This window comes from Notothenia rossii, assembly GCF_949606895.1.
Source record: "Notothenia rossii genome assembly, chromosome: 5".
In the NCBI taxonomy this organism is placed as follows: domain Eukaryota; kingdom Metazoa; phylum Chordata; class Actinopteri; order Perciformes; family Nototheniidae; genus Notothenia; species Notothenia rossii.
In genome coordinates, this window is record NC_136903.1 from 82,590,643 (window position 1) to 82,614,382 (window position 23,740).

The 23,740-nt window shown below is 40.1% G+C and overlaps 1 protein-coding gene across 3 annotated transcripts in view; it reads left to right on the forward strand.

Moving 5' to 3' along the window:
• The first annotated feature begins 21,799 nt into the window (after positions 1-21,799).
• Positions 21,800-23,740, forward strand: part of slc25a26 (solute carrier family 25 member 26) — a 58,169-nt gene continuing 56,228 nt past the window's right edge. For 2 of the 3 annotated variants that reach the window (XR_013808252.1, XM_079681631.1), the window contains exons 1-2: positions 21,800-21,887; positions 22,828-23,010. Coding sequence is in view for 2 of the 3 variants with exons in the window: in XM_079681631.1 (XP_079537757.1) it covers positions 21,823-21,887; positions 22,828-23,010 (248 nt within the window). In the remaining variant the exon portion in view is untranslated. Of the gene's footprint in view, positions 21,888-22,827; positions 23,011-23,740 lie in introns of those variants that run through there. The other variant, XM_079681630.1, reaches the window with a different exon arrangement.

A 23,740-nucleotide genomic window follows, 5' to 3' on the forward strand; every position in this document is an offset into this window, starting at 1 on the left:
ACATTAAAGGAAAAAACTCAATTAGGTTTAAGTACCCCTTAATTTAATGTAATGTAAGTGACCTTCAACCAATGGCAGGGTGACCCATATAAATGAGATAAGCTGGTTCTGATCCTTATATTAATTGCTGGCTTTTAAGGAAGGAGTTGATTATTAATAATCAAATGTTTTACGTGTTTGAGGCTTCATCCTTTACATTATATTCACTGAATTTGAGTAGCACACGCACGTTACTCAATTACTCACTGTAATACGAAAGCAATAATTGGTTTAGCAAAAAGAAAAGTAACTCCAGATAATTAGTGTAAATAATTTGCAAAAACAACTATTATTCTCATTTGAAGGGCACAGTGTTGTCTCATATTAATTATGCCTAAAAAGCTGATTTTTAATTATTGCAATGAGTTAGAGTTAGAGGAAGAAAAAAAGGGTTGAATCTTACTCAATAGTTTTTTTTTATCATATTGTGAGTCAGTGTGAATAAATTAAATAACTCAGTCAGATCTGGTGACAAAATGAAGTGATCTTTTACTAATGAGAATATTTATGCTTCTTTTTGGGATCTAAAAAAATAAAGTGTACTCAATTTATTTATGTAGTTAATACTAAAATTATGATTTTATATTACATTTTAATATATCATTTTCTCAAATGACCCATTATGACCCTATGTAGTCAGAGTCAATTATGTTTAGGAGTTTTTTCGAGTTATTTTGAGGGTGTTATCTCAGAAAACAAACACAGGATGAGCTCCTTGCTCTAGCCCAGCGGTTTTCAAAGTGTGAGGCGCGCCTCCCCTGGGGGGCGCCAGAGAGCTTCAGGGGAGGCGCAGCGTGAGACACAAAAGAACGAGAAAAACACGAGTAAAGTGACAGTTGCCCACTTGTGGCTGTCTGTGGAGACCGAGTTCCCCCACCTCGCCAAAAAGGCTGTAAAAGTGCTCATTCCCTTCACCTCCACCTACCTGTGTGAGTGCAGGTTTTCCGCATTGACTTTGATCAAAAGCAAGTACCGGTCAAGGCTGCAGCCAGAGGATGATCTGCGTTTATTCCTGTGTGCATCAAAGACGCAGACTCATTGTTCCCACTAAAGTAGGGGTGAGTGTAATAAGGAGGCAAAGTTGACGTTCAGTGTGTTACCGGGAGCATATAAGGATTTATCCACCATGTTGAAAATGTTAAAAAGATATGTCTTGAGAACACGGTGTGCGGAAATATACTGGTCGTGCTGCAGCTAGATGTGCCTGTCCTCTGTAAGAAGGTGTCGGCGACTGACATGCAAGGAAGAACGGCTGTCCACAGGCTGTTCCAACTTTAACAACTGTATTAACTTCCAGGGTAGTGAATTGAACATGCAATTTTAATTGGGTGTGTGGTATATTTTCATGCATGGACACGCATGTTCCACAACACACAAACTGAACAACACTCAATTTTCCGATCGCTACCAGCGTCCTTGCGATCTTGTTATAATAACAAGTGCACGTTACTGATGCAATATGGTTGAGACCATTCGGGCTTATTCTAGAGGGGTGCAAGGAATAGTCCAAGTAGTGGGGGAGTTTTATACAATATGTTTAAAACATAAAAATAAAAAGGTTTAAAAAAGTTATTGTTTAATGTTTTAAGGAGGTGACGCTACTCAGCCAATCAAATCGGTGCAGTCAGCACGATAGATTCAATCACACACACACAGAGACACGACAAGAGGAGAGAAACAGTCGGAGTAATTTCAAATGGCGGAAGGTAGACAGCGAAAACAGAGCATTTAATTACATTTTCTCTTACTGGACCTCTTTGAAATGCAATTGAATACCCCTGCATTATAGCAACAACAACAATAATAATAATAATAATAATAATAATAATAATAACAGCAATAATAATTGGGAGGGGGGGCGCGGCTGTTCTTATGTTCTCTGAGGGGAGGCTCACCTACCCACACTTTGAAAACCCCTGCTCTAGCCAATAGTTTTTAAGTAGATTGCCATGAATTTGTGATAGAGACCTTGTGTCTTTAAACCCAGAAGGAAGAAAAATCAAACAAACAAACAGCAAAAAAAAATCAAGTGAAGGTCAGCCAGGATTGCATCATAACAGGAGAAGTTGCAACATTTGGATCAGTCGTTTGAGATTACGTCTCATCTCAATAGCTGTTTGCTTTGACTTCTGACTAACTTGACTAGGAGAGGGGAAGCTGAATTACAGAAGATTAGCATGAATGTTGATGCAGCAATTTATGGGAAGTGATGTATAGAAGCTCACTTTATGATCAGGAGGGCAAAGATGATAGAAAGCCTTCATGATCGCTGATTCTTATGAGCATACACGAGGTGACTTGCCCTGCAGGCGGAGGTCAGGAAAACAGTCCCAGTGGGTTTCCAGTTGAGCTCCAGGATGAGTCAAAGAAGGTGGGTTAAAAAACGAACGTTGAAAACGAAAATCTTGCATGTTTAGCCACAATAACCATGTTTACATCCACAGGTTACAAGGAAACCAGAACGACATGAGTTTGATAAAAATAAATGTCCCCTGAAACATGACTGCTTACCTATCTTTTAACCAAAAAACGACATTGTGCTATTGCTTAAAGAGTGCAGGTACAATAATAGAAAATACTTTATTGTCTAGTTGTTGGTGCTAAAGGCAGAAATGCGTTTTTGGCTTGTGAAAAACTATGAAATATCTGCTATTAAACAAGGTATATTAAAACACATTTTCCATAAAAACAACATCACAGTAGAAGTCAGTATATAAATAGAAGCACCAGGTTATTAGTAAGGAGGTATAATAGCTTCAAAAAGTTGCTTTTCTTACCGATTAAGATGTGTTATTTCAACAGGGACATCACGTTCTCTATAAATGTTCTTCTTTGTACGGGGGACTACCTTTTGGCTAAGGTCATTAGATGAAAGTATTGATATAGGACCTTTTCCACATAAGCAGCGGTGATAGGACATAGAGGTTTGTTTGCAGTGTCTAATTGTGTAGCCAATTCAAAAGACTCTTTTTGCCTTACTTTTGACACATAGCTTGAACCATCACACAATATTCAAAGTGAGTATAATCTGTTAAGACTACATTGGGTGAATGACCTGGTTCACAAAGAGTCTTTGCCCTCCCACTTTACAAACTAAGGGATTTTAAGGTGAGCCAATTCACTTCAAACGGAGTATACCAGTCCCTGATAGAAAGTACCTCTATGCAGCCGTTATAAATCACAATACTGCAGCCATTTAGAAAGCCCCAAACGATGTCCTACAAATGAAGGCTGCTCCGTCTCAGTTATATTGATGGAGGCAATTATGGCAAAGACAAATTGCGAAAATTAGCATGTTAATTGGTTATTATCACACAATCAAGTACATTGGTCCCAAAAGACCTTCTTCGAACACTGGTAGCTTGATGGAAGCGTTCCCATGTGTTGAAGATGGAAAGGAACAATATGTAGTGTTTGACAACTGACAAATTGGAAGAATATGAATTATGAATGCAGGGTTAATGAAACCACATGAGGGTGGTTCAATCACAATAGAACAATTTACTGCAATATGTGAATTTCTTGCTGTGCAATTTTTATTTTTGCACTTTTAATTTTTCTATGAACAGAGAACTCGTGAGGCAAAGACAATCAGAGGTTCAGATAATAACAAAAAACTAACAATTGTCCTGATGATTACAACAATGCAATTTTTCCTAGCAATTTCCCTTTCCTCATTTGAAGTCAAGGAACAAAAGTAATTTCCTCCTAATTTGGATTTCTAGTTTGGGATAATTAAGAATCGGGTCGTATTTTTCGAGCAGAAATCCTCCAAAACAAGGATTTATGGGAAGTTGACTGGGTCTCCTATGAAGCCCATTTCCTCTAATTTTTGAACATTAGATTATTTTCCAGCACTGCCTTATGTACGGTAATTGATTATCAATTTTAAGACAATAAGGTGAAACTCCTCTATAGTTTACAGTACCTATGATGAACTGAAATGAAGGATATCATTGCTATAACTATGCTGTAGCTATTGTGCATATTTCCCAATATGTAAGAAGCAAAGTGTAAAAGTAATGCTAGTTGAATATGACAAACAAACCTCGTCCCTATGAAATGCACAGCACATTCTCAGTGTACCATAAAACCACTGGGTGGCACTCTGACACCGCAGTAAAGCATCCCTCGCCGTACAGATGTTATTCAAATCTAAAGGTTAGCTTGTCCCTCTGTGCTGACTCTTTGCTGTTCGAAAGGTCATCATTTGCAAGCAGAGGACAATCTGATGTAACATTTATGTTGCTGAATCACAATCATGGTCTGAGAAAAAGGGTGTGGAGTTGATCACTATCACAGTCGGGATGACACTCTCATTTGCAGACCCTCACAACGTTCTCGATGTAACCTTACCATGTGGCGAAAAGAGGGCCATATTAATGTGTACGGCTTCATCCCTCCTACTCAGATAACAGGTCTCCTTTATGAGTTTTCCAGCGGCGTGAAATTATTTTCCCACATGCACAGTTACAGTTTGTTCAGAGTTCTCCTGTGACTAAAAGCGTGAGCGTGTCACACTGATGCCAGATTGGGGCCAGTGTACCGGCTCATGGAGGAATGAATCAAATGTCAGTGTGACAGGGAGCGCACGAGAGCAGATCCATATTTCTATTAGGCTGCACAGATGGACCAGATAGAATGCATGTTTGTGCATATTTTACTGTTATGCAGCTCCTCCATCTTCATTGACCTACAGAGGACGTGATAGAGATGCCCCCGCGGAGTTAACACATATGGACAGGCATACACACTGTCCTCCTGTCCCGCATTTTATGTCCCGAATCGATCTGTACAGACCGAGATCTGTACACGCTACTGCCACAAGAGCCACTTCTCATTCTGGCTGAGGCGGGTATGGGGAACTGGTGATATTGATCCATCTGCAGCTGCCTAAAGGGAATGACTGTCTGTTGAAATGTACTTGTTCACATCTGGTCCCTGTGCTGCAGAGGCCTTTAGCACAGTGCGGGCCACATTGGCAGGCCTCACATCAACTGTGAGCTCTCAGACCCTCATGACACCGGCAGATATTGAATGAGCGGAGCACTCTGAGGTGTGGTAGTAAGAATTACACTTGGGTGCACCAGGGGAGAAGTTTCAGCACAGTAAGAGGATTTATAGAAGGATCATCAAGTCTATAGTTTTGATACAAGTTGTCCAAGCTGTTTCTAATTGCCTCAACTAACTTCCTCTTTATATTGTATACCTTTATTTTGTATGCATTATATTTCCATGATGTTTTATTTGAAATCACCTCTAATATGTGCATCTTATTTGTTGATATATGGCTAATTCCTTAATTAAAGCTTGGGTAGGTAACATTACAGACACCAGTTCGATTTTAAATAATATCCATTTCAAAAGCCAAGGCCAGTGCTGCCAAACATTTTTTACTGAAAAAAGCTAGCAACACTTTCTCCAAAAGTTGTGATGTTTTCTGCCCTTTTTGGCCACAGGGTGCAGTAGTAGTCCATTACAGTTCGATGCAATTGTATTGTAAGAAAATAATACTTCTGAGGGTGATGAGATAATGGGTTGTTTGGCTAATGCACATCTTGTTAACTTCTTAAAAAGAGCATGAACATGACAGCTCTACTGAACTTTAAAAAGTCTTTATTTCTGTACAAGCAATCATCACAAATTGCTTTAGTCCACCGAACATGGATCACGGTGTCATATTAGGCAAAAACAGGAAAGATAATGTGAGCAAATGTCACTTTCAAGTATGTGTGTGTGTGCGTGAGAAAGTCTTGCAAGAGGCTAAATAAAGCATGAGAAATCGGTACAGTGTTGCACGAGGCTCTGTGGAGCGTCAAAGCAGCGCCACTAGACGGCAATCAGGCTTGGCAGGGATATCCGTCACTGCAGACACAAAGACAGAACGGCATTAGCGGAACCAACGAGGTGTGTGTGACTCACATCACCAAAAAAAATGCCTCTAATGGGAAATGAGCATATTAGGCTACACAAAGAAATGGAACTTTAGATGTTAGTGCACAGACTTTATTGTCCTTTAAATGTTGTTGTTTCGTCAGTCATGCATGAGAAACATCCCCCATTCTTCTCCATCAGACCATTGCGTCTCGAATGTGTGTTTTCCATGCATGGGTAGAAAAGTGTCTTCTCAGTAGAAAATGCAAAAAGCTGCTATATGGTGAATTATAAAGGAGTGAGACTTGGTGAAGTGATTTATCAAAGGGTACAGCATACTGCAAACAAAGCTCCCCTGATTCATTTTGCAGCTCTTTTGTGTCTTTGTTGTTTGGGTGCTCTCACCTTCCTCCTCCTCAGCACTTAGGCCATGACAAATGCAAGTGTCATCTGTGACTAGGAACCAAAGCAGGGAAAGGCCAGTCAGTTAATACCAGCGGAGGGGGAAAGTCAGCCACACTAGTTGTGATGAATAGATAGCGTATCTCCTTTGAGATAATTTTGTGTAAGTTGCTTTCTGTGAGGAGACTGGCTCTTCATTTTCTCCTGCTTTTACACCAGCGCATTTCTTCACAGAGGATTCAACCTTTAGGCTTGATTGTGTCCACAATTACACTCTTTCAGAAACATTTTAAATATACATGAGGATTTTCAAACTAAATATTGTCCCAAATTGGATTTCTTAGTTTATCTCAAAATATAACATAGATAGTGTAGGCTATAGCTGTGCTTTTACTAATGCTAACATTAGCATGATACATGCTCACAATTACAATCCTTCATGTCGAGGCTACATGTTCACCATTTTAATTTTGAGGGTTAGCATGCTAACATCTGCTAGTTAGCCACATACTGTAGTACGGTTGAAGATAGGGACTATCATTAGTTGAAGTCTAAACAGTTCAATTATTGGACCCATTTTTTGCAATTTGACCTGATGGTTTAGGTCAATATCTGCAATTATCTGCAACCAATATGAGAAAAAACTCAGGCATGTGACCATGGCTTTTACACTGATCTTTAATACAAGCAAAAATAAATATCAGAATATAACTAAATTGTGTCGAATCCAAATTTCAACAAAAATATTCCACGCTTTATTGTCAGAGGGTGAAAGATGTCTTGAGAACTGATGCCTCATTGTGGCCCCTGCCAGTGGACACCTATATTACATGAGGGATTACACCCGTCTTGACAAATGGAAGCCATCACAGATCAACTTATGTGACAGCCCTTCGCTCAGCTCACCTGCTCTTAGCGAAACGACGACAACCGAGCGCACAGTGTGCATTGTGGTGAAATGGATCACTGCAATCAATACGAACCAGTGAAGCCATTGGCACCGCTGCAGCAAGAGGAGGCGGCATCAGGAGTGCTTTGCCTTGTCTGTGATCTATCTATCTTTAGGCGGGAGTTAGGCATGGGATCAATATGCTACAGGCAGCTCATATTTCACCAGCAGGGATGAGAGGGCATAGGACGGAGAGATAGAAGGGAAGGGGAAGACGGGATGATGGCAAGGCTTTGCAAGGCTCTCGGGGTCAATCCAGAGAGCAAAGAGCATGAAGCAGAAACAGTGATATGAATGCAGGCAAAGGTGAGAAAAGAAGGGAGAAGTTTTGGGTGTGACGTAGGAGTCAATAGTGCAGCAGAGGCTTATGCGCTACACGGACGGCAGCGCAGCCTGACGGCTTGTCGATTCAGTGAATTTATAATGAATGTTCTTTTATTCTTCTCTTTCTCTCTAACCTTTCTCTTCTCCTTTATCTCACCTCCCTCCTTCCTCTCCTCCTGTCACCTCCCTCCTACCTCTCTCCCTCCCTGTCACCGACTCATGTAGCCTATCATCCTGAGAGTAAAAACAAAGACTTATATGAAAGGCGCTTAGTCGCATTTCCCAGTACCCCTGCTGTTGCGGTGTCCTAATGATGCAAATGTTAGGTCGCCTAATGAGCAGGAGTTATGTTTCGGTTGAAGTTTGCAGCGCTGCTCGACCACCCTGTCTCATGAATAACATCACCGTGTCAGACTCAAGGTGTGTGTTCCTCTCATCTCACAAATAATGACCATTACAGATGGTGCCTTCTTCAAATTACACATGAGAGAGGAAAAAAAGGAACGTTGTTGGTGCACGGCGGTGTCTAAAATGAGCAACTCAGCCTTTAAAATTAAGGTAATAAAAAAATTCATTTATAGAAATGTAAGCAATCTGCCCTTTCTGAAATAACACTCATACACACACAGGCATAAAAGGTGTTTTAAAACTTCAGGTGGAAACATCTCTCCTGTGCAAGACGCAACCTTTTGCCTCCGAGTTCATTCTGGCTGTCATCACACACACATGCCTCTAAAAGAGAGTGAAGCCAATAGATGTTGGCTCTCTGTTATTACAATAACCCTTATGGCTGCTTACATTTCTCTCCCTCCCCAAATCGTTGCTTAATCCTCCGCGCTTTTGCCCTTCAGATTTTCAAAGACAGCCTGCGGGCTCGAATTGCCCTTTGCTGACTTGTGGCTGACAGTGAATAAGTTCCCCTCTCGTCTCCTTCCTTTTATCTCTGAGATCATACTCAGAATGGGTCAAGATCAATGGTGCTCCCTGCAAATCTACCCAAGCTCTGGGTGCTTCTCATTGACCTTACACAGGAGTAACTGAACACTCTGACTCTCATCCAGCCAGCTTTTACATTAACTTCCCTGGATATAATCACCCAATGCTGTGGGGATTTTATCCTAAAAGTCACAGAGCAGTTTCTGCTCAATTAAAGTTCAAACTGTAAGCTTTCAGCTGACATGTAACTGTGAAGTCACTCAGGATTAGATAAGGTAAAGCTAACAAACTTGTGTAAAAAAGTAAGAAATCATCACATGAAAATAAACACATATTTTAGAAGCAACAGTTAGCAAACCACTTTCTTATTGACTCCACAAATCTTCAAGAAGTAAACATACTTATTGAAAAACTGACCTTTGTCCAGCCTTGTTAAGGAACTTCTATGATTTGTACATTTTGAATGCCACCTAAGTCCATTGGGACTTACAGGTATAGAGCATTTGGAGCACAAATGACATAAGTCCCAATAAGCAAGGACGTACTGTGACAGGGTGATAAATGGCTTAACATGATGGAGCAGACAGGACTCTAGACACTGCAAACTTCTCAACAACAACCGAAAGAAAATCAATTTCAGGTATGGAGTAGAATTAATGCGATGTATTGACTAAACTGAGGGACAAAGTCTTCCTCTGGGATGGGCTGCAATGTAAAAGCAGCGGCAAACTGACATTGTCCCAATAAATAACAGTTTCATTTACTTAGGGGAGTAAAACATGAATAAATAACGTTAAAGCCTGATACACCAAAGCAACAAAAACAGTTTTCTTTTCAAGCAGTGTCATATTCTCTGAAGTCTATCTTATGAAGTGCTGCATCAAGGCAATAAAAGCATGAAAGGAAGTGATGCTACTGCTGTCCTCGGGCCTAACACATATCAAGACAGCAGCCCGGTCCAGATCCAGCTGCGGCTCACATCCAATGGGATCCCTGCGAGACCCGCTTCAACAAGATGGATGAGGGGCACCGAGCCTCAAACTGGGCGCACTCAGCCCAGACATCATCAGGTCCGGGCTGAATAAAGAGGTGGCGGCCCCTCGCCTGCTCTTCTCTAATAGGAGGCGCTGCCTGGCTGACAGCAGCCCATAAATAACCCAGTCGGCGTGTCACTGGAAAAGAACACACTCACCTGAGCACACTCACTCAACAGGATCACGGGGGAAAGGGGCGCAAAAATATAAGGGCTCGCAGTAATGGGATAGCTAAACCAGAGTGTGTGAAGGTGGGCACAGAAGCAGAGTAAAAATTGAACCAATAATCTTAGTTTGTTGAAGACTTCTATATCGATGTGGCTGTTAAATAATACAGTATTAGTTTAACAAGCACTTGTTTTTTCCCTTACTATCTTTGTCAGAAGTGGAAACCATTAGTTAGAGTTGAGGACATTATGGGAGTTCAAATCCAAGCCCCTAATTTCCTGCCATTTCACTTCAATCTGATGTCAATCAGATCAGTTTGATGATGATGAGTAAAGAAGGCAGCAAGTCTCTCTGTTACTCCGTTACTCGTGTCGCCCTTGACCGCCCTTCACCATTTCACCCACACACGCATGCCATCTTGCCTCCCACCTCACTTCACTTTGCCATGCCAGGAGGCTAACCCTCTGGTTGTTAGGCATCCATTTACCCCTTCAGCCAAAGACACCAGTACATATTCCAGTCACATTTTACGGGATTGGCTTCTATTTGTATTAGGGTTAAATGGCGACACAAATATATTGTTAAAGAACATTTGTTTGAACTCATCGCCAGAATTAACCATCAATTTTTCACATCTGTTCCAGAAAAACCCGAGGCCACCAGGACGTGTGGAGCAGGGTTTCCTGAATATGTCATTTAGAAAAAACTGCACTTAAGCCTCTGTTTCTTTCTAACTTTACAGAACTTCAGTTTTTCGTTTTTCTTTCTTTCTTCAATTACCACAGCCTCTTTATTTCCATAAGATATGCGATGGAGTTTGCCATTTTGACTCTCACATGTTGGGGATTTGAACCGCTGACCCCCACATTGGTATCCATTTACTCCTTGCGCCAAATACACCTAGATGTATTTTAGAATGGGACTTGAATACATGAATATTATGTCTTAAAAAAAAAATGAAATTAAGCCAAAACATATTTTTACCGTTTTTTACACCACAATTAAAAATGTGTTTACAATTTCTTGCATCTGTTCAGAAAACACAAGACTGCCTGCCAGGGCATCTGGAGTCAGGTTTCTTTAATATGTCCTTTAGAAACAATGGAATTACGCCTCGGTACCTTTCCAACTTTACCAAACTTCAGGTTTTTTTCCCATTTAAAAAAACACCTCCTTTCAAACAACAAAACGGTTATCTCGATTGGGACAGTCAGGCTATGAGTTCATCATTTCTAAACAACACCTTATAATTCGCCTGTGGCTGAGAGGAAGAGCTGTTGTCTTTGAGTCAGAAGGTGGTGGGTTCAATCCCGTCCGTGCAGTTATCATGTTGATTTATCCTAGTGTGCAGTTTGCTGCTTGTTAAATGTGTGCGTTATCTCACTGCTATCGTGGAGAAGAGCTTGAAAATCTAAAATCTCAAACCTGTTCAAAATCCCACCCCTTACACCTTTAATAGCAACACCATTTTTTACGCTAATAAACATTTATATCTGGCTCTTGAGGGCTCTGAAGTGAAGTGTACTTCTTGCGCCAAATACATCAATAAAACTAAGTCAGTTTATTTATAAAAAAATGTAGAAATACATTAAAGATATGTGTGTTCTGTTTTATTCTTAACTATTTTTTTATTAATACATTTATTTATTTTTTCTAGTGTTTATTTATTCCTGTATTTACTTCCACATCTATTTATTTATTTCCTAATTCATTTATTATTATTATTTTTATTTATTTATTCCTGTATTTATTTCCGTATTTATTTCTGTATTTATTCATACATATATTTATTTATTTATTTATATACACTTATGTCATGTTCCGTCCTCTATAGACTTAAACCCCCTCTGAATATTGTTTGTTTGTTTGTATCACTTGCTGATGTTTGTCCTGTTTAGGGCTGTGCGTGTGTAACGTAGCTGGGTCGAAGCGCAGCGGACTACATAGACACATCACTTAGTTTGGTTTCATAACCTGCTTATTTTTCCTGGTTTTAAATAAAGGTGTAGCACCAAATTGCACATAATATAATAATAATAAACTTTATTTGTATAGCGCCTTTCATGCACAAAGCAGCCCAAAGTGCTTTACAGAAAACATATAAAAGCAAGACAGAAAGAAAATACAGTAAAACATGGACAATGATACTAGGGGCAATTGAAAGTTAACTCAAATTAAAAGCCATATTAAAAGATATGTCCTTAATTTGGTTTTAAACATTTCAAGGGAGTTTGCTGTTCTAAGATCCACATGATCCGGGCCAAACACCTTTGGCTCAGGTAAAGCACCGGCTCCGGCATTGGTCGATGACAGCCACGGAAGAGTGGCAGCAGAGTCCGAGTCCTGTGACAGCCGAGAGGAGGGTGAGAGGGCAAGGGATGTCTGCATTTGACCCTGAATAGTATGTCTTAAAGTCACAATCACTATATGACCAGTGCACAACAAACATATATTGCAAACTTTGTGAGTGTATTTGTATTCTTCTTAGTAATTTCTTTGTATATTACTTTTCTATGCAATTTTAAAGCACAACCCCAACATACCTGTATGTTGATGCCGAAGTCTTGGTGTCTACTGAAACTAACCTTCCTTTTTCTGCAACACAAAAAGGTTGTTGTTTTTCCAGTTGAACATTTGGAACATATTACATTACAAACACTTCAATACCGTAGACATGCCTACGGGAGCGATTTGTGCTAAAGTGTCTTGCTCAAGGACACATCGGCATGTGACCCAGAGTCACATCCGCATAGGACTTTCTGTTTTCTTAATGACTTACCTGGTAGAGAATAGGTAAAGAAACAGAAGAAAACAAACCCTATTCTCCAATGTTTATCATACTGTGTGAACGTCCTTGTGAGAAGAGATGGTCATTTGTGAGTCTGCTGCGTGTTCATCCACATTACATGACATGTCATTTAACTGACGCTTTCATCCAAAGCAACTTACAAACACTTCAATACCGTAGACATGCCTACGGGAGCGATTTGTGCTAAAGTGTCTTGCTCAAGGACACATCGGCATGTGACCCAGAGTCACATCCGCAGAGGACTTTCTGTTTTCTTAATGTCTTACCTGGTAGAGAATAGGTAAAGAAACAGAAGAAAACAAACCCTATTCTCCGATACCTACTTTGTGCAAACGTCGGCACATGACAAATTCCCTGTCTCACATTTTACGAGTAGAGATGGTCACGTCTCAAGAATGCAACATCCACCAATAATTTCTCTTTTCTTAATGACCTACCTGGTAAAGAATAGGTAAAGAGAGGGTCATTTGTGAGTCTGCTGCGTGTTCATCCACATTACATGACATGTCATTTAACTGACGCTTTCATCCAAAGCAACTTACAAACACTTCAATACCGTAGACATGCCTACGGGAGCGATTTGTGCTAAAGTGTCTTGCTCAAGGACACATCGGCATGTGACCCAAAGTCACATCCGCATAAGACTTTCTGCTTTCTTAATTACCCTGAAGAGAATAGGTGAAGAAACAGAATCAAACAAATCCTATTCTCCAACCCCCCTCAATGTGCAAACAGCAGTACACTTGATGTGTCTACTGAAACTAACCTTCCTTTTTCCGCAATAAAAAAAGTTTGTTGTTCTTCCAGTTGAACATTTGGAACATATTACATTACAAACACTTCAATACCGTAGACATGCCTACGGGAGCAATTTGTGCTAAAGTGTCTTGCTCAAGGACACATCGGCATGTGACCCAAAGTCACATCCGCAGAGGACTTTCTGTTTTCTTAATGTCTTACCTGGTAGAGAATAGGTAAAGAAACAGAAGAAAACAAACCCTATTCTCCGATACCTAGTTTGTGCAAACGTCGGCACATGACAAATTCCCTGTCTCACATTTTACGAGTAGAGATGGTCAAGTCTCAAGAATGCAACATCCACCAATAATTTCTCTTTTCTTAATGACCTACCTGGTAGAGAATAGGTAAAGAGAGGGTCATTTGTGAGTCTGCTGCGTGTTCATCCACATTACATGACATGTCATTTAACTGACGCTTTCATCCAAAGCAACTTACAAACACTTCAATACCGTAGACATGCCTACGGGAGCGATTTGTGCTAAAGTGTCTTGCTCAAGGACACATCGGCATGTGACCCAAAGTCACATCCGCATAGGACTTTCTGTTTTCTTAATTACCCTGAAGAGAATAGGTAAAGAAACAGAATCAAACAAATCCTATTCTCCAACCCCCCTCAATGTGCAAACAGCAGTACACTTGATGTGTCTACTGAAACTAACCTTCCTTTTTCCGCAATAAAAAAAGTTTGTTGTTCTTCCAGTTGAACATTTGGAACATATTACATTACAAACACTTCAATACCGTAGACATGCCTACGGGAGCGATTTGTGCTAAAGTGTCTTGCTCAAGGACACATCGGCATGTGACCCAAAGTCACATCCGCAGAGGACTTTCTGTTTTCTTAATGTCTTACCTGGTAGAGAATAGGTAAAGAAACAGAAGAAAACAAACCCTATTCTCCGATACCTACTTTGTGCAAACGTCGGCACATGACAAATTCCCTGTCTCACATTTTACGAGTAGAGATGGTCACGTCTCAAGAATGCAACATCCACCAATCATTTCTCTTTTCTTAATGACCTACCTGGTAAAGAATAGGTAAAGAGATGGTCATTTGTGAGTCTGCTGCGTGTTCATCCACATTACATGACATGTCATTTAACTGACGCTTTCATCCAAAGCAACTTACAAACACTTCAATACCGTAGACATGCCTACGGGAGCAATTTGTGCTAAAGTGTCTTGCTCAAGGACACATCGGCATGTGACCCAAAGTCACATCCGCATAGGACTTTCTGTTTTCTTAATGTCTTACCTGGTAGAGAATAGGTAAAGAAACAGAAGAAAACAAACCCTATTCTCCAATACTTATCATACTGTGTGAACGTCCTTGTGAGAAGAGATGGTCATTTGTGAGTCTGCTGCGTGTTCATCCACATTACATTTCATTACATTTCATTTAACTGACGCTTTCATCCAAAGCAACTTACAAACACTTCAATACCGTAGACATGCCTACGGGAGCGATTTGTGCTAAAGTGTCTTGCTCAAGGACACATCGGCATGTGACCCAGAGTCACATCCGCATAGGACTTTCTGTTTTCTTAATTACCCTGAAGAGAATAGGTAAAGAAACAGAATCAAACAAACCCTATTCTCCAACCCCCCTCAATATGCAAACAGCAGTACACTTGATGTGTCTACTGAAACTAACCTTCCTTTTTCCGCAATAAAAAAAGGTTGTTCTTCCAGTTGAACACTTGGAACATATTACATTACAAACACTTCAATACCGTAGACATGCCTACGGGAGCGATTTGTACTAAAGTGTCTTGCTCAAGGACACATCGGCATGTGACCCAAAGTCACATCCGCATAGGACTTTCTGCTTTCTTAACGACCTACCTGGTAGAGAATAGGTAAAGAGATGGTCATTTGTGAGTCTGCTGCGTCTTCATCCACATTACATGACATGTCATTTAACTGACGCTTTCATCCAAAGCTACTTACAAACACTTCAATACCGTAGACATGCCTACGGGAGCGATTTGTGCTAAAGTGTCTTGCTCAAGGACACATCGGCATGTGACCCAAAGTCACATCCGCATAGGACTTTCTGTTTTCTTAATGTCTTACCTGGTAGAGAATAGGTAAAGAAACAGAAGAAAACAAACCCTATTCTCCGATACCTACTTTGTGCAAACGTCGGCACATGACAAATTCTCTGTCTCACATTTTACGAGTAGAGATGGTCACGTCTCAAGAATGCAACATCCACCAATAATTTCTCTTTTCTTAATGACCTACCTGGTAAAGAATAGGTAAAGAGAGGGTCATTTGTGAGTCTGCTGCGTGTTCATCCACATTACATGACATGTCATTTAACTGACGCTTTCATCCAAAGCAACTTACAAACACTTCAATACCGTAGACATGCCTACGGGAGCGATTTGTGCTAAAGTGTCTTGCTCAAGGACACATCGGCATGTGACCCAAAGTCACATCTGCATAGGACTTTCTGTTTTCTTAATGTCTTACCTGGTAGAGAATAGGTAAAGAAACAGAAGAAAACAAACCCTATTCTCCGATACCTACTTTGTGCAAACGTCGGCACATGACAATTTCTCTGTCTCACATTTTACGAGTAGAGATGGTCACGTCTCAAGAATGCAACATCCGCCAATAATTTCTGTTTTCTTAACGACCTACCTGGTAGAGAATAGGAAAATAAACATAAGAAAACAAATCCTATTCTCCCACCCCCTCAATGTGCAAACAGCAGTACACTTGATGTGTCTACTGAAACTAACCTTCCCACTTCCGCAATAAAAAAAGGTTGTTCTTCCAGTTGAACATTTGGAACACATTACATTACAAACACTTCAATACCGTAGACATGCCTACGGGAGCGATTTGTGCTAAAGTGTCTTGCTCAAGGACACATCGGCATGTGACCCAGAGTCACATCCGCATAGGACTTTCTGTTTTCTTAATGACTTACCTGGTAGAGAATAGGTAAAGAAACAGAAGAAAACAAACCCTATTCTCCAATACTTACCATACTGTGTGAACGTCCTTGTGAGAAGAGATGGTCATTTGTGAGTCTTCTGTGTCTTCTCATCCACATTACATTTCATTACATTTCATTTAACTGACGCTTTTATCCAGAGCGACTTACAAACACTTCAATACCGTAGACATGCCTACGGGAGCGATTTGTGCTAAAGTGTCTTGCTCAAGGACACATCGGCATGTGACCCAGAGTCACATCCGCATAAGACTTTCTGCTTTCTTAATTACCCTGAAGAGAATAGGTAAAGAAACAGAATCAAACAAACCCTATTCTCCAACCCCCCTCAATATGCAAACAGCAGTACACTTGATGTGTCTACTGAAACTAACCTTCCTTTTTCCGCAATAAAAAAAGGTTGTTCTTCCAGTTGAACACTTGGAACATATTACATTACAAACACTTCAATACCGTAGACATGCCTACGGGAGCGATTTGTGCTAAAGTGTCTTGCTCAAGGACACATCGGCATGTGACCCAAAGTCACATCCGCATAGGACTTTCTGTTTTCTTAATGACTTACCTGGTAGAGAATAGGTAAAGAAACAGAAGAAAACAAACCCTATTCTCCGATACTTATCATACTGTGTGAACGTCCTTGTGAGAAGAGATGGTCATTTGTGAGTCTGCTGCGTGTTCATCCACATTACATGACATGTCATTTAACTGACGCTTTCATCGAAAGCAACTTACAAACACTTCAATACCGTAGACATGCCTACGGGAGCGATTTGTGCTAAAGTGTCTTGCTCAAGGACACATCGGCATGTGACCCAAAGTCACATCCGCATAGGACTTTCTGTTTTCTTAATTACCCTGAAGAGAATAGGTAAAGAAACAGAAGAAAACAAACCATATTCTCCGATACCTACTTTGTGCAAACGTCGGCACATGACAAATTCCCTGTCTCACATTTTACGAGTAGAGATGGTCACGTCTCAAGAAGGCAACATCCACCAATCATTTCTCTTTTCTTAATGACCTACCTGGTAAAGAATAGGTAAAGTCAGGGTCATTTGTGAGTCTGCTGCGTGTTCATCCACATTACATTTCATTACATTTCATTTAACTGACGCTTTCATCCAAAGCAACTTACAAACACTTCAATACCGTAGACATGCCTACGGGAGCGATTTGTGGTAAAGTGTCTTGCTCAAGGACACATCGGCATGTGACCCAAAGTCACATCCGCATAGGACTTTCTGCTTTCTTAATGACTTACCTGGTAGAGAATAGGTAAAGAAACAGAAGAAAACAAACCCTATTCTCCAATACTTACCATACTGTGTGAACGTCCTTGTGAGAAGAGATGGTCATTTGTGAGTCTGCTGCGTGTTCATCCACATTACATGACATGTCATTTAACTGACGCTTTCATCCAAAGCAACTTACAAACACTTCAATACCGTAGACATGCCTACGGGAGCGATTTGTGCTAAAGTGTCTTGCTCAAGGACACATCGGCATGTGACCCAAAGTCACATCCGCATAAGACTTTCTGCTTTCTTAATTACCCTGAAGAGAATAGGTAAAGAAACAGAATCAAACAAATCCTATTCTCCAACCCCCCTCAATGTGCAAACAGCAGTACACTTGATGTGTCTACTGAAACTAACCTTCCTTTTTCCGCAATAAAAAAAGTTTGTTGTTTTTCCAGTTGAACATTTGGAACATATTGCATTACAAACACTTCAATACCGTAGACATGCCTACGGGAGCGATTTGTGCTAAAGTGTCTTGCTCAAGGACACATCGGCATGTGACCCAGAGTCACATCCGCAGAGGACTTTCTGTTTTCTTAATGTCTTACCTGGTAGAGAATAGGTAAAGAAACAGAAGAAAACAAACCCTATTCTCCAATACTTATCATACTGTGTGAACGTCCTTGTGAGAAGAGATGGTCATTTGTGAGTCTTCTGTGTCTTCTCACCCATTACATGACATGTCATTTAACTGACGCTTTTATCCAGAGCGACTTACAAACACTTCAATACCGTAGACATGCCTACGGGAGCCATTTGTGCTAAAGTGTCTTGCTCAAGGACACATCGGCATGTGACCCAAAGTCACATCCGCATAGGACTTTCTGTTTTCTTAATGACTTACCTGGTAGAGAATAGGTAAAGAAACAGAAGAAAACAAACCCTATTCTCCGATACCTACTTTGTGCAAACGTCGGCACATGACAAATTCCCTGTCTCACATTTTACGAGTAGAGATGGTCAAGTCTCAAGAATGCAACATCCACCAATAATTTCTCTTTTCTTAATGACCTACCTGGTAAAGAATAGGTAAAGAGGGGTCATTTGTGAGTCTGCTGCGTGTTCATCCACATTACATTACATGTCATTTAACTGACGCTTTCATCCAAAGCAACTTACAAACACTTCAATACCGTAGACATACCTACGGGAGCGATTTGTGGTAAAGTGTCTTGCTCAAGGACACATCGGCATGTGACCCAAAGTCACATCCGCATAGGACTTTCTGTTTTCTTAATGTCTTACCTGGTAGAGAATAGGTAAAGAAACAGAAGAAAACAAACCCTATTCTCCAATACTTATCATACTGTGTGAACGTCCTTGTGAGAAGAGATGGTCATTTGTGAGTCTGCTGCGTGTTCATCCACATTACATGACATGTCATTTAACTGACGCTTTCATCCAAAGCAACTTACAAACACTTCAATACCGTAGACATGCCTACGGGAGCGATTTGTGCTAAAGTGTCTTGCTCAAGGACACATCGGCATGTGACCCAGAGTCACATCCGCATAAGACTTTCTGCTTTCTTAATTACCCTGAAGAGAATAGGTAAAGAAACAGAATCAAACAAACCCTATTCTCCGACCCCCTCAATATGCAAACAGCAGTACACTTGATGTGTCTACTGAAACTAACCTTCCTTTTTCCGCAATAAAAAAAGGTTGTTCTTCCAGTTGAACACTTGGAACATATTACATTACAAACACTTCAATACCGTAGACATGCCTACGGGAGCGATTTGTGCTAAAGTGTCTTGCTCAAGGACACATCGGCATGTGACCCAGAGTCACATCCGCATAGGACTTTCTGCTTTCTTAATGTCTTACCTGGTAGAGAATAGGTAAAGAAACAGAAGAAAACAAACCCTATTCTCCGATACCTACTTTGTGTAAACGTCGGCACATGACAAATTCCCTGTCTCACATTTTACGAGTAGAGATGGTCACGTCTCAAGAATGCAACATCCGCCAATAATTTCTGTTTTCTTAATGACCTACCTGGTAGAGAATAGGTAAAGAGAGGGTCATTTGTGAGTCTGCTGCGTGTTCATCCACATTACATTACATGTCATTTAACTGACGCTTTCATCCAAAGCAACTTACAAACACTTCAATACCGTAGACATGCCTACGGGAGCGATTTGTGCTAAAGTGTCTTGCTCAAGGACACATCGGCATGTGACCCAAAGTCACATCCGCATAAGACTTTCTGCTTTCTTAATTACCCTGAAGAGAATAGGTAAAGAAACAGAATCAAACAAACCCTATTCTCCAACCCCCCTCAATGTGCAAACAGCAGTACACTTGATGTGTCTACTGAAACTAACCTTCCTTTTTCCGCAATAAAAAAAGGTTGTTGTTCTTCCAGTTGAACATTTGGAACATATTACATTACAATCCCTTCAATACCGTAGACATGCCTACGGGAGCGATTTGTACTAAAGTGTCTTGCTCAAGGACACATCGGCATGTGACACAGAGTCACATCCGCATAGGACTTTCTGTTTTCTTAATGACTTACCTGGTAGAGAATAGGTAAAGAAACAGAAGAAAACAAACCCTATTCTCCAATACTTATAATACTGTGTGAACGTCCTTGTGAGAAGAGATGGTCATTTGTGAGTCTTCTGTGTCTTCTCACCCATTACATGACATGTCATTTAACTGATGCTTTTATCCAGAGCAACTTACAAACACTTCGATTTGTGCTAAAGTGTCTTGCTCAAGGACACATCGGCATGTGACCCAAAGTCACATCCGCATAGGACTTTCTGTTTTCTTAATGTCTTACCTGGTGGAGAATAGGTAAAGAAACAGAAGAAAACAAACCCTATTCTCCGATACCTACTTTGTGCAAACGTCGGCACATGACAAATTCCCTGTGATACATTTTATGAGTAGAGAATGGTCACGTCTCAAGAATGCAACATCCGCCAATAATTTATGTTTTCTTAATGACCTACCTGGTAAAGAATAGGAAAATAAACAGTAGAAAACCAACACTATTCTCCCACCCCCTCAATGTGCAAAGAAAAAGAAAAAAATACCTCACATTTCCAATTTGCTTAACAGCTGTTGTGAATGAAAACAGTATAGAAAGAAAAAACAAGAATAAAACAAACTTTGTTTTCTACCGAGAAAATGAAATGGAATTCTTCCTTGACTTATGCTACAACCTTTCAACAAGTTACATACAAAACCTGATATATGCAAGAGTAGTACAAAAACCGAAATCTAAGACTTTGCTCCAGAATCAAAAGTTGTCTTTCGTAATCCTGCGTAAACAACTAAACAACATACAGAGCCAAAAACATAACCTCTTTGGCAGAGGGAATAAAGCGCACACTTTCAAAAGGTAGTTCTCTAATATAGGCTTAGAAAATTAAATGTAGGTAGACACCTTAAGTATTTCAGCTTCAAAACACTCACACTTAAGGTGTGTATATGCACATTTGCAGGCTTAATGTTCACAATCTATCGTCTTCTAATAACCGAAGATGCCTATTTCACAGTGTTAACAAAAGGAAGAAAATCATCAACCTCCCCATTTAATTTAAATATCCCTCTCAAATGTAGCACTATTTTGCAAATAGTCCACCGTGGTGTCATACCAAACTCGTTAGCTTTCCTTCATAATTAAAAATCCCCATCTTACCTAAAAAAACTCTCAAAATGATCACACTCCTTCGCTCCTTGGCCTCCCCTGTCCAAATGAAGGAGGGACTGATCCACCTGGAACTTATAGTCTGTCCCAACATTCCAGCATTCCAGAATGCCAACACTCCAAAGCACATTCTAAATGACCATGGCCAACAGCCTAAATGACCATATATGGGCAACATCCTAAATGACCATGTATGGACATCCTTTTCTGGCTTCCTTCACAGCTTCATCATATAATTGACCGCAATAAGGAACATTACAGTTTTTTCTCACTCTCAACCCTTTTCCATCAAACCGGTTCCGATTCAAGATCCGGTCTTGTGCTTTTCTGGAGCTTAACTGGTTCTTCTCTGTGGCACCACTTGTGTTTCCACCTTTATATATACAGTCTATGGTTTCCACCTATGATTTCCACTGCAAAGAGCCCGACTGGTGCTGCCGCTGCTGCGTCATGACGTCACCGTTTACGTCGGTTTACGCATGCGGCTCCGGAGCCGCGGGTTGCAGACCCCCAGTTAGAGGGAGGATAAGAGGGAAAGGGAGGATGAAATGAAGTCAGTTGAAGAGTTATTTGCAGCAAAATGGTTGGAGCTGTATGACAGTCAGGCCTACAGGTACATGCTTCTTCTGCAGGTTGATGAGGAGCATGTGGTCAGTGAGGTAGTCAAATGCTGCCCAAGTATTTTTCTCTCTGTTTTTTTCTAAAATTATTATTTTTTATTTATTTTTCCTCAAAATTTTCCTTCCACTACTGTATTTGACAAAGGCATCGTTTGTGTTTACACAACTGTAACTATGTGTTGTGCAGGATAGTTTTACCAATTTGTTTTGGAGAAAAACAAAAGTAGGCTATAACAACTATATTTGTGTTTCTGCCCATATCGACTTGAACTATCTTTTTATGCAGAATTCTCTACAGAGCACCATAAAAGAGGAATGTGCTTTAGATAATGCACCACAGTGTGTAGTTGGTTGGACAAAGTGTATTGTAGGCTATACTATCAGTGAAGTGTGTGCCATTTGCTGCAAACGTTTGGTTTTGGTAAGTCATTATGTAGTTTTGGTTGCAGTGCTTCATTTTGCAAGAGATATGATGTGCTTTGCACTTTGGGTGTGTGGTTTTGTGAATTGTGTTAAGTGTTTAGACAAAATTAGCCCTGTTGTCAAAAAATATGTTTTAGCAATTGAAAAAAACTGTAATACGTAAATGATTTAAATAATAAAATAAAAATAAAATGGGAAAACATTATGCTTTAAACAAACTAAATAAGAAAAATAAAATACATAATACAATCATAAAAACGTTAAGGAAATGTAATATGATAAATATATCATATAATAAAACTAAATGGTCCAAACATATTATAATAAAATAATACACATAATAAACATAGAAAACTCAGGTAGAGTACAGTACTTGAGTGAATGTAGGTTGTTACTACCCACCACTGGATATCACCGATGCAAAATCTTGCATATTCTTGGTAGAGTTAAAGCAGAAAGCACAGATTTAACCTGATGTATTTATTTTTGCTTTCCCTGTCACGTGATAAGCTTTCGTCATGACGTAATACGGAAGAGATCCAACCAAGATGGCAGCGTCCTTGACAGGCATGTTTTGATTATAGCCGGGTGTCAAACATGCTTAACAGTTGCATATTTACGGGCAAAGCAACACAAAAGAGAGGGTTTTGAAAGCGGAGCATGGAGAGACGAGAGTTCGTCGCGTACATGGTGGTAAGTTTGCACATTTTAACAGATATTAGTGCTATTTGTTAATATTTCTACAAACACAACCTGTAATTCCAACATGTTTAATGTCATGTTAAATCTCCTTTGCTCAGCGACTGACATTAATGTAACACATCCTCGAAAATACTAAATTATAGTCGGCCATTACGGGACATGGTCATACATATAACTAACAATGCTGTACAAAATGAGCTACAAAGACTTTTGCTTAAGGTTGAACCAGCTGCTTTTGTTACGTTTTAAACATAGACTGTGGGTTTTAAACAGCTATTGTGGATAAGTAGAGCATCTCTTTGTGCTCGAGCCAGGGGGCGGGGCCACTATAAATTACAATGACTTCTACTTTCACTGTTCAAGTGTTTGGGAAAATTGCAACCTTTTGTGTTCCTTCCTTGAAAATGAACCATGTTAAACAAGGAGTAGCAAAGGTCTATCGCCAGTTAATCATTTAATTGTGTTTGCTACACTGATGTTTTTCTACTGGTTCTTATACGAGGTGAATGGCCAGTAATGGCAATTAGAAGTAATGTAATGGCATTACTTGGAGGGAAAACATGTTTGTGAGTGTAGTGACCTCCTTTACTTTCTTTGATATTGGAGAACATTTTTGTACTTTTACATTTAACAAAAGTATTGTACTGGAGTATCTTTTCATTTTTATATTTAAGTTACTTTATTCTCCCCCCGTGTTACTTATCCGCTCAGAAATAGTGAC